General features: G+C 39.3%; 2 protein-coding genes across 5 annotated transcripts; both read right to left on the reverse strand.

Annotated features, from left to right (window-relative positions):
- Positions 1–270: 270 nt before the first annotated feature.
- On the reverse strand, positions 271–2,639 carry LOC129315008 (probable protein phosphatase 2C 24). 2 transcript variants are annotated; one of them, XM_054958496.1, is made up of 4 exons: positions 1,885–2,639; positions 1,401–1,703; positions 1,173–1,278; positions 271–1,073 (listed from the first exon to the last, which is right to left on the reverse strand). In XM_054958496.1, the coding sequence occupies exons 1-4, from the start codon at positions 2,311–2,313 to the stop codon at positions 736–738; spliced, it is 1,176 nt and encodes a 391-aa protein (XP_054814471.1). In that variant the 5' UTR covers positions 2,314–2,639; the 3' UTR covers positions 271–735. The 2 variants fall into 2 exon arrangements, with proteins under 2 accessions (XP_054814471.1, XP_054814472.1); XM_054958497.1 differs by having other exon boundaries at positions 1,932–2,286.
- Positions 2,640–4,161: 1,522 nt separating this feature from the next.
- Positions 4,162–7,321, reverse strand: LOC129315912 (tropinone reductase homolog At2g29260, chloroplastic-like). 3 transcript variants are annotated; one of them, XM_054960065.1, is made up of 5 exons: positions 7,083–7,321; positions 6,793–7,005; positions 6,241–6,457; positions 5,963–6,069; positions 4,162–5,042 (listed from the first exon to the last, which is right to left on the reverse strand). In XM_054960065.1, exons 1-5 carry the CDS (start codon positions 7,287–7,289, stop codon positions 4,854–4,856), a joined length of 933 nt encoding a protein of 310 aa, XP_054816040.1. In that variant the 5' UTR covers positions 7,290–7,321; the 3' UTR covers positions 4,162–4,853. The 3 variants fall into 3 exon arrangements, with proteins under 3 accessions (XP_054816040.1, XP_054816042.1, XP_054816041.1); XM_054960067.1 differs by having other exon boundaries at positions 4,163–5,042; positions 7,093–7,321; XM_054960066.1 differs by having other exon boundaries at positions 4,167–5,042; positions 6,793–7,000; positions 7,093–7,321.
- Positions 7,322–11,469: the final 4,148 nt, after the last annotated feature.

An 11,469-nucleotide genomic window follows, 5' to 3' on the forward strand; every position in this document is an offset into this window, starting at 1 on the left:
ATTTTCTTATTTATTTAAATCATTACTTATTCGCTAAACACGCATCGCACGAGACACATAATAGTTAACTATAATAACACCTAAACCCTCCTTTCTTAAACTGAAGGAGAAATCATTGTATTACCCCGAAAACAAACATTGGAATCATCCACTTGCCATCCATCCATCATTCTTGTCTTTTTTCTACCCCATTAAACAAAACAAAACAAAACAAATACTCAAATAGTTAGAATACAAAGAATTCAAATTACGATATTTTATGTGCATGTATTGGGCCAGCAAAATATTTTATCATACAAAATTAAATATTGGGCTTGCGCATAACAGAGAGGTCATGCTCCATCTACTTGTTATATATACATTTTATACACACAAATGTAAACATGGATGTAAACGGTTGGCCTCTGGTTCAACAAGAATTTCAGCAAACTATTACGCAATTGCATCAACACTTTGACTTGTGCGCTCGGGATTTGGTTCTCTAAGAGGATCATCCAATGACGATAGAAAACTCATAAATTGAAATGAAATTAGGACTTGGGAGCTACTGCATTTGACGCTGAGAAGTGAGAACCGGATCAATCCATTGCAGTTGCATCATTCAAAGAACAACGCGCCACTGGGAACAGAATAATGTTGCGGGCCGAAAGGATGCAAATTCGCGGGCTTTTGCCCAACATCAAACCCCGTCCTATTTTTTTTTTTTTTTTCTGGTCCTTCAATTAATAATTAATTTCAGGCCCCCCTCCTTAGATCCACCACCACTACGCTGACGTTGTCAGTGGAGTGCCTGGCCAAAGCAAGCTTCGTCAGCAACATTGACGCGTCAGAGCACGCTTTGTCAGACATCTCCGTTGCAGCCCCTTCTATTTCGCCCTCCAACGCCGCCCCCGGGTTCGGTGGCGAGTGGTTGCTTCCGCGCAAGCACGTGCGTGCCACCCCGCATGCTGTCTCATTCGACACCACGTCCCATAACCCATCAGTGGCCAGTATCAAACAGTCATCCTCCGCCGTCCGATCTGTTATCGTCACCTCCGGCACGCAGCTCACGTAAGGCTTCAAGTAATTGTCACCTGCCACCAGTTTGCACCGCCACCAACACCAAACGCATCAGCAAAAACCAAATCATTGTTTGCTCGTTCGCACACTACGCCGTTCTCATTCTTGCTTACCTATGGCTCTTGACATAGCGAGCATTCCCTGAACGCGTGGTCCATCCCAGTATATAACCCGTCCTCCGGCTTCATGGATCCGGTTCAGCTCGTCCGGACGATCCGGCTGCATCCCAAAGACCATCATAACTATTAGATCGACAGAACACAAATTCCTCTTTTGTAATCTAAAATTTCATCATAGAACATGGTTGATTTTATCTGGATAAACCAAGTGGGGGAGCTGACCTTGTGATCGGAGGAGAGAGGGATTGGTTTGCCGCCACGGCAGAGCACGGCCCTCGAATCGCCGCAGTTGGCGACGATTACCTTGTCGGCGGTCAAAACAGCAATGACAGCCGTAGATCCAACAGCGTCGCACTCGGGCGACTGAAGCTCACACCTACAATCAGCTTCTAAGACGTTAGCATTCCAAGCAATGACCTCCTGGTCCATTCGCGACAAGCTTTGCTCCATGGCCGTGGGCCAATCCTGTTTCTCCAGCTCTTCTTTCACTAACTCATGTAATCGGTCCTTACACTTGGCCGCTACCTGAATAATCATGTATAATGCAGTAAAATAAAACACTCTGATTTAACGTCTCGGGAATTTTTAGAAAACCAAGAGCTTGATAATATTATCTTAAGATTCTTCCCCCTCAATCTCTGACGCACAAAATTATTAAAGATCAGCACTAATTTTATTCATAGAGGGTGAGGCTATTGGCTCTTACATGAGAGCAACCGTGGCCATCGTAAACTGCAAAGTAATGAAATTCACCAGAGGATTGATGGTCCCCGGAAAACCAGGGACGGACAGCCACGGCATCCTCCATGTCTCTTCGCCTTCCACACACCGACGCAACCCCAAATTTCGGGCAGCGACTAACCACAACTGAAGAATGCGTCGGGTTGAAGGAGTCTCTCGAAGTTTGTCGGTGGGGGGATAGAAACACGAGGGCTTTCTGGATATCAACGGCACAGTTGTACGCGGCATCCTCACAGTCTCGAGGAGCAAGGCGGAGTTTGGGGCGCTTCTCCTCGCCTGCACCCACCTTGAATCGCCTGATCTCCACTCTCCTCCTTCTGCCCTGACGCGGGCTCGGCCGACAGGAGACCGAGGTCTTGCGCTCGCTCACCACTCCGCAGCATATCTCCGCCATGTTTGGCAGCCAAAACGGAGCAGAACCTCCGCAGCGTGCGGTCGATTCACGTGGGAAGCGTCAACGAATCCGGGTTCATGCGTTAGGGAAGTAGGATACGAGAACGACGAGAGTGAGGCGGGATGGTGCGTGGCTTTTGAAAGGAATATTGGGAAGGAAGGGCAGTGTTGCGCGGCAGGGGAGAGAGAGGAGAGGTGGTCAGATGGAAGGAAAAGGAGTGGTCTGGACTCTGGAGTGGGAAATGCAGAGAAGTGAAGGGTTGGGAGGGTTGGAGGTTTGAATTTTGATTTCAGCCCCCCCCCCCCCCGGGTCTCTTCTCTCTCTCGGGGTGGCCCAATCACAAGCCTATACGTATCCCCCGCCCTCCTTCGTTGACGCCTCTTCCTCTCGACACGTATCATCTCATTTTCTACACTCCCTTCTCGGCTCTTGGAGAAGCCTTCAGACGCGCACACCAATGACTTCAGCCTCCATTTTGGGGTTCCTTTCGCTCGACATTTGCCTTCTCCAACATCTCAGGCCTGCCATTTGCTCTTCCTTTCCTTTTCTCTCCCAACCTATTTCTCACTCCAACCATGCCTAGCCTTTTTCTGTTTTTCCTAGTTTGCTATGGGCCAATAATGTGGGTACCTAACTCCCCTGTGCACGTGTCCACCCGAGGAAAAACCTTCCGAAATCAAATCACAGAAAAATTGGCGTAGACGGTGACGGGTGATAGCGAAATGAGGAGGCTTCACCAGATTCCCGACTTCTGGAAGAGGGAATCCCAACAAAAATCAATAGCTTCCTCGCGCCCATTCATCCAGAATTTGTTTGATCCCGATTCCTCGTGCCCATTCCCTTCCCTCGGCCCGATCATTAACCTCTACAGCCTCCACTTTTCCTGGGTTGCTTGTATCTCTGTGTTTGTTTATCCTACGTACGGCTAAAAGAAGACGGCGATCACTTCTCTCTAGAGGAGGCATCGCACTAGGCAATGTCGCCAGTGATGGCCATTTTGTTCGGGAAAAGTTCCCCTCACCGGCTTTCTAATACTCACCTAAACAATATCTTTAATCATTGTTTGGGTGCAATAATCGGAAGGCTGTATGTTTTCAGTTCCATCGCCATCGACAGGGGCTACATGTTGGCGTATTATTGGTCCTAATAAATTATATTTACATATTTTAGTCAAATAAAAGAATGAACTCGTGTCAGAGGGTGCAATAATCGCTTTTCCTCGTCATTACTCATTTTTCAGCCTCGACACGGCTCGTCAGTCATTAGTCCTTGTGCTTCTTCTGTTGAGATGAGACCACGGCTCCCACGTGTTATTTTGTGAATGTGAATACGGTCTTCCTTTACAATAAAGAAACGGTCGAACCATAACGGAGTGTACAATGAAACTGAATAATATGCTTATTATTGGCACTTGGGCCTGAACAAAATACACATGTTTACACTCTGACTGAACAAACCTTTTTTTTTTTTTTTTCCATAACGACTTAGCTAACTTAAAATAGACAAAGTGGGATCCGTATAAACGGAGCCTTGAAAATAAAGGCCTAAAACAGAACGGAGGCCTGCTAACATACAACATCTTCGGTAACAGCCCTCTGTTCATTAACTATTTTGATACTGTACAAGTCAATTTTACTAATTTTATTAATATCAATGTAAAAAAAATAAAAGTATATAAAATTTTACTTATATCCTTATATAATAAATTTAAAAAGTGTTATATTACTTTTCTTTCTCATAAAATATAATTTTTTAAATATTTTATAAATATTACTTAAAAAATTATAGCGTAACCTATAAAAATAACCAAATTTAAAGAGTGTTTTATAAATGGCACGCAAGGAGTCTACACTTTCAAATCCTTGGCAGAGCCAATCTACTCCTTCGTTTTGGCCACAAAAGCATGATGTAATGCATTCGGTTCCGGTGTCCTAATAGAGAGGACGATCCGCGTATGCTTCTGATGGCTGGGCAACTTGTCCCCTCTGCCGCAGCGATACTGTCATACTGATCAACATTGGCCACATTTTTATCCCGCTAATTGTGCCCTACTTTCCTTATTCATGCTTCTTTGGGGTCCTCCCCATCTAAATCAAACTATCGCCTCCTTGTTTATTTCCTAAAACGCTCGATAGAATACCACATGCCTTGTCCATGGCTCTGAACATGATTTCACTTTCCCTCTCTTCGGACTCTGTCTCCCGAGTTCAATTATTCAAGGCGGATAGATCTTAGAACACTTCGAGCGAAAATGATTGTTGCCTTCGAATTCGTCTCCGGGTGAAGGAAAATATAGTTTCTAAGAGACGTTTAGAACAAAAATGATCCGTTATTACAATATTAAAAAATCCGCCTTGCAAGGGTCTATTAGTGATTTTATGGATTCCTCCAGCAACCTCTTACTCGGGCTTTGATCAACACCTCTGCCTTCGCCATGAGAATACTTTGCAGAGATCATAACATTGATTCCACAGGGATGGTTGGTGAATTTCGGACAAACAAAAACGTTGGCGTGTGGACTATGATGCATATTGGAACTCCTAGTTGTGTGCCGGGTAAAAACCGTTCACGGTCATTCCTCCATCCACACATATAATCTGGCCAGTAATGTATGATGACGCTGGTAAGCAAAGAAACGCAACAAGAGATGACACTTCTGCTGGGTCTCCCAGCCGCCTCAGGGGAGTTCGAGAGTATACTTCTTCCAGGTAGCCTTCATTGCTCAGCACCTAAAACAAAGGGAAAATGTCAAATCAGGTTTTGTATGTTATAACTGTACAGAACTCAAGGTCAGGGATTCAGCAACATCTAAATCACCGTAACACTGGGATTTCAAATGCAACGGATGAAGGGGCACTGTTACTATTCTCATAGTAATACTAAAAAGTAAACAAAGAGCATGCTTCTCAATTTGATTTTAATGCCAAGAAAACATCATTATAATTTATGAGAGTAATAATCATTACCTAAGGATGGTTTAGGCTCCAGGTAAGAGATCAAAAAATTTTGTACAAAATTGAGCATGAATCCTAGAGGATCCGATTATGGGATTAGAACTTACACTCTCTTGAAATCTCTTGCTATGCTACTTCAAACGCAACTAGAATCTTTCCTGTCTCTGTTGTGGCATAGAGATTTGTTTGTTCTAAAATTTAAATTGCAATTCTTAGACACAAAAACCTCAAATCCCAGAAAGATGAATACGTTTACCAATCAGATTTGCAAGATATGCTTGCACAAAAGTTATCTTTATAGAGTTCGAGAAAGCTAGATTCAAGACCAATTGGTTGGTTATCAACTGTGCAGGCAATGACTTCCAACAATCAACCCAAGATGCTTTTACCAGAAAGCAACGTAACAAAATGAAGGAAAGAGATTGAATACATCCATCTCCCAAAATGTCAAAGACCCAGATCAAAGGTATTTTCTTTCAATAAGAATTTGACTTTCAGCTTCGTACCATTGCAAGCTTGGTTTTTATCCCTAACCAGTTCCTCAACTATCAACACCCCACCTCCAACGAAAACATCAAAACAGAAGTTAGAAGAGGAAGAAGACTGACTATTACTGTAGCACGGTGCATTGCTGAATCAATTTCATCAGGATCTAAATTAAACTCGAGGTTAAGGACAAGGGAAAAGATGATTACTTGCTCCACCATTGAAGTACTTATGTACCAAGGTGCCACAGCATTACACCGTATATTGTCTTTTGCCCACTCACAAGCTAAATTTTTAGTAAGTTGGTTGATTGCCCCTGTCAATCTCAAAAATAAAAATAAAAATTTCAGAATTTGGTAAATTACTTCCAGATTTGAAGCAAGCAAAAACAGGAAAACTACCTTGTCAATCTCAAAAATAAAAATAAAAATTTCAGAATTTGGTAAATTACTTCCAGATTTGAAGCAAGCAAAAACAGGAAAACTACCTTTGGTAGCTCCTTGAACAGACATCGACTTCAGTGAGACAAAACCAGAAACAGAGGAGATAAATACAACGCTTCCCACTTCTGATGCTCTCAAAAGTGGATAAGCAAGTTGGCATAAATGAAAGGCGGATCCTAAGTTAGTGTCGATGAGAGTGGAAAACTCTGCATTCGTGAACTCTGTCACTGGTTTCCGAATGTTCGTCCCCACATTATTTATCTGCGCATTAAAATGATCATGTTTGAAGTATTAGGAAAAAGAATTCAAAAGAAGTTCGCCTGCAAAGTATCAAACCTAAAAAAGCTCCAAATCAGATACACTTATAGACTTGATAGCGACATTAGTTCACGCGTACGTGCTAGTCGATAACAGATTAACAGGGCAAACCTCTAAATAGTACAAACTATCATACCAATGGTGATGATTATCGTAACCATCGTGACGTATGATCACTCTGATTGTTATGAAAAATGCACGTTTTGACCAGCAATGGAAGAGAATAAAATACGCACAATAGTTATGGACAGCAGCCATGGGAGAGAAGAGGGCCTTACAAGGATGTTGAGCTTCCCGTCGAAGATAGATGAGACGTTCTCCATCATTACCTCTCTCTGCTGTGGAACGGATACGTCACAAGTAGACCCAGTAATTCCATGACCCGAAGCATCCCAGTCGTTGAGGCATTTACTGAGTTCAGTTTCATTTCGAGCACAGGTATGCACTCTAGCCCCAAATCCAACCAATTCCTCCACAATCGCGCGCCTTTGCTTATTCCAGATTACAAGTTAGTACAAGCCGCTCAAAAAGTTGAGAAATAGAGGGAAGCAAGCGCATAGGAGTTTACGCGATGGTACCCGATTCCACGAGTTCCTCCGGTGACGAGGGCTGTCATTCCGCGGAGAGACCACCTGTTCTCTTTTCTCTGGCCCTGCGATTGGCTTCTGATAACACTTACGCGAATGGTACATGGTATTCTAGGACCCGTGCGGTGGGACTGTAAAGCAAGAATAGCATTCCCAGCTGTTGGTAAAGCGGAAGAAGCCCACTGCATCTTGTTCGCATGTAGCAACAGTGCCTTGTCACTTGGAGATAGAGGTGGAAATAGGCCTCTAATGGCCCTCCATCCCTTTGAACCCAATTTACCCTACTTATTAAATAAGATTAGTTGTTTCATGCTTTTAATTAGGTTTATTAGTTAAATACATCAAACTTATTTTTTTAAGACCTAATCTACAACCTAACAAGCCAGCCTATATAAATATATTATGTAATATATCATAAATATATTAATTTTACTATTTAATTTTTAATCAATCTATTCTTTTTTAAAATTTTTAATTATATTTTCAATCATATTAAATTTATATATTAATTTTAATGTTTTTATTTTATTATTATATTATATTATAGTTGATAAATCCTTCCATTTGTTATATATTATAATTGACAAATCAAGAATATATTGTATATTATAATAATCCTAAAATATATTTGAGATGTTTAAAATTAAAATACAAACATATTCAAAAAGTTTATTTTTAAGTAGACTTTTAAATAACTTTCAGGTCAAACCAAGCTTTAGGTAGCTTGAGTCATCAAAAAAGTTTTATACATACTTCAGGTAAGGCTTATGCCTCTGATTTATCACAAGCTCGATCTATTTGGCTAAAATCTAATTTAACCTAATTTATTTTCACTCCTACTTGAAAAGTTCACACATGGGTCATGTGCTCCATTTGTAATAGCCCCATCTCACTAAGGGCTTCTCACCTTGAACTTTTGCAATACTGGACACACCTCCCCCTATGCCCCACACAGGACGATCCCTCCTAAGAAAGCATCAGGTGTAATATCCTCCTCCTTCTAATCCCATAAGTAAAATCAAAATTTAAGTAATTAAGGAATGAGATTATAGTAATTATCAAAATACAAGTTTTCAATAGTTGGTAAAATGGGGACCCCAAGTTTACAAAATAAAAATTATTTTCAAAGTCTTATAATTAGACAAATTAGAGTTCACAAATATGCGGAAGCATGGGACCATTGCTTATGTGAGTGCATTTATTTAAGAATTTGAAACAAAAAAATTTTTGAAAAATTTTGAGGCGTGCACCACAACTCGTTGAACATACCCTACGGCATGTTCACCTCTGTGATACGCACTGTAGCTTGTAGCACCATGCGTCGCGATGCAATTGTATGAATTTTGACAGTAACTTTTGCTGTTAATTTGACAGCATTAAGGCTAACTTCTAACGCATCTCAAATCTACATCCGACGTTTGAATGACGCGAACTAGGTGTGTATAGAAAGCTCTTTCCAAACTCTAACTAATGGCATTGGTCTCAGACTCAAATTCTTTTTAAAACAAAAATTGAACATGCTTTTTAAAACTTACACTTTTACAATAACTTTTATAAAATCAAATGTCCAAACCAAATGCCAAAAGCCAATAGCCACCAACACCAATTTGATCACATACAAATCATTAAAACTAACTCGTGCAATGCACCATATCACATAAAATACTCCTAGATTAAATTTTTGCTACTCAACCCCTTAAACTCAAAAACATAAAAAGGGGGAGTTTACCACAATTTTTATTAAGTTCTCTAAATCATCTCATAATATGCTCTACTCTTACTTGTATTAGTATTTTAGCCCTGTCACAATAATACATATTCATCAACTCACTCCGTAAGGCCTAAAATACACTCACAATTTAAAATTTACATAATGCAAGTAAGGAACAAATGAGAATTCCTAATTGACAATTGAAATTATTATACACATACAATTATTCAAAATAAAAAGGCTTACTATAAAAAGATCGTGGTCCTAAGTCTTTGGGTGTTTTCTTCTGTCCACAACTCTTAAGCTATTCCCTATAATATTGAAGATAATGGGGTGGATATAACTATTTAATAACCAAGGTCCGACTAACCCATACTAATATATATCAATTAGTTTAAATGCAAGTGGCAATTAATATCAATACTTAAGCCTATATAAAACATTTGAAAATAGATATTCATAATTGCACTCACATAATAGCATTTACTTAAGAAACAATGCTTTTTAGCACTTTTCATATAAAGAGAGTTGGTCATACAAATCATTGATAAATACATCAGAAGAAATTAAGACTCAATTTGTGATATCATCATTTGGAACACAATATAGATAATAGGTACCTTACTTACTATATACATGATCACAACTTCCTTATACCCTGCTTATTTCTCTGACATGAAACTGTGGGCTATAACTCAATGGGATAGTTTATATTTCATAACTTCCCTAGCCTAAACACTTGTAAGAGGATTACCCGATCAATGCGCACCTAACTCACTTATGAAACACAGTTTTTTATATTTCTCATACTATGGGGTGTCATGCACCCTATATTAGCCTCCTTATTAAACCGGTGGATAGCCAGGTTTGAGTCCCTCATTGAATAAGTGAGACAATATAAACATAATCAATTTGGCAAACCATCTCACGAATGGGCCTTACCACGTGAATTTTATCATCTACTCTTCTTTTTAAGTAAACTCCTACCTCTCAAGATCATACAATGCACATTTATGCCATAATTCACACATATACAATTCATAAAACTTCATATTATCAATTTTTATTGAACTTCATCATTACACAAATTATTGAACATCTTAAACACATTTTCATGAAACTTCAAACCAAATAAATCATTAAACTTCAACTTCACAATCATTGTACATTCAAACTTTCAAAATCATTGAACTTCGCTATTTTAAACATCATTAAACTTCTCGTAAATAAAGATTCATATTACTTCTCAATTCACAAGATTATTGAACTCCCAATAAATATAATGCGAAAATCCATCGATATTGTTCTTTAAGATATTTTTACATCACAAGGCATAAAATTCACAAATTTGATCTAGTGAATTTTCTAACAAATCAAGCCACACTTGTATTTCTTTTTAATTTACACATGTCAATCATAAATCATAAATTAATAAACTAACAAATACACAAAAGTATAAGATAGAATTCTCCAGTTACCTCAAACCTTTGATATGTCAAAGATTTCACCCCTCAATTACTCACTTTTAAAGCTTCCAAGAAGCTTGAATGGTGCTAATGATAGTTACTCTATAAGTATTTACTATGTAAAATATCAATATCCATATTTGAGCTATTTTTCACTAATACTTCATTATTTATTAATACTCAAGATTTATTCTTGACTCATGTAAAAGTATCCATAAGGCTTCTTAGCTTCCTTTAACTCTTATTAATAACATTGAGCTCTTAAATAGACATTAATGAAACCACATTGTTTCCAACCATTAAATTTATAAAAATTTCAGACATTTAATGTTCTCTAACCATCAATCATCATGAAACCATAAATACCAAGTTTACTTAAGTCAATAGGTTTGGACCCATAGCTTTTATAAACCAAAAATCACTATTAACAATCAAACCCCAACTTCTATCATCAAGAAAATGGAAGAAGAGAGAGAGATTTAAGTAAAGAAGCTTACCTTTGGTGTTTACGAGCTCTAAATTACTCCTATAAGTCAGTTTCTTCAAGCCCTAGCTCAGATCCTCCATTCTCTTCGTTTTTCTCTTCTTCTTCTTAGTTTCTCTCGCCTAGATATTGCACTAATATATTAAAATTTTAGTCGTGCACCGTGGTGCACGTTGCCCTCCGTCGTGGCGTATGGCATGGAGAGCCCATTGGATTTCAAATTCGCCTCTATGCACTGCGGCGGATTGACCATACTCCACGGCATATGGCACAGAGAGAAAATCTTCACTTTTTCTTCCCCTTTCCTTGTCCTGGTGGCCCGCCATCAATTCGAACCCACTTTAAGGGCTGAATTCACAACAATTATACCAAGTTAAGCCCCTCTGACCACACAACTCATTAATACACTTAATTAGTCTACTTGAGTCTAATTAACTTGATTTGAAATTGAGGATATTACATTAGGAGACAAGGCTTTCCCATAATAGTATGTGAGATTATTCTCCTATGATAAATACCATGAGAAGAGCCTTCCCAAGTTCGATCCTCCAACCTCTCCTAGTTAACAAAGTTGAGGTTAAGCCTGATATCACTGAGCCAAGTCCTTTTATTTAACAGCCCTAGCTCACTAAGGGCCTCTTTTGCTAGACTTTTGTCATGTTGGACACACCTCTTCTTAGCCTCACATAGGACGATCCCTCCTAAGA

This window comes from Prosopis cineraria, unplaced genomic scaffold, assembly GCF_029017545.1.
Source record: "Prosopis cineraria cultivar Desert tree isolate PC_DT_omini unplaced genomic scaffold, ASM2901754v1 PC7, whole genome shotgun sequence".
Classification (NCBI taxonomy): Eukaryota; Viridiplantae; Streptophyta; class Magnoliopsida; order Fabales; family Fabaceae; genus Prosopis; species Prosopis cineraria.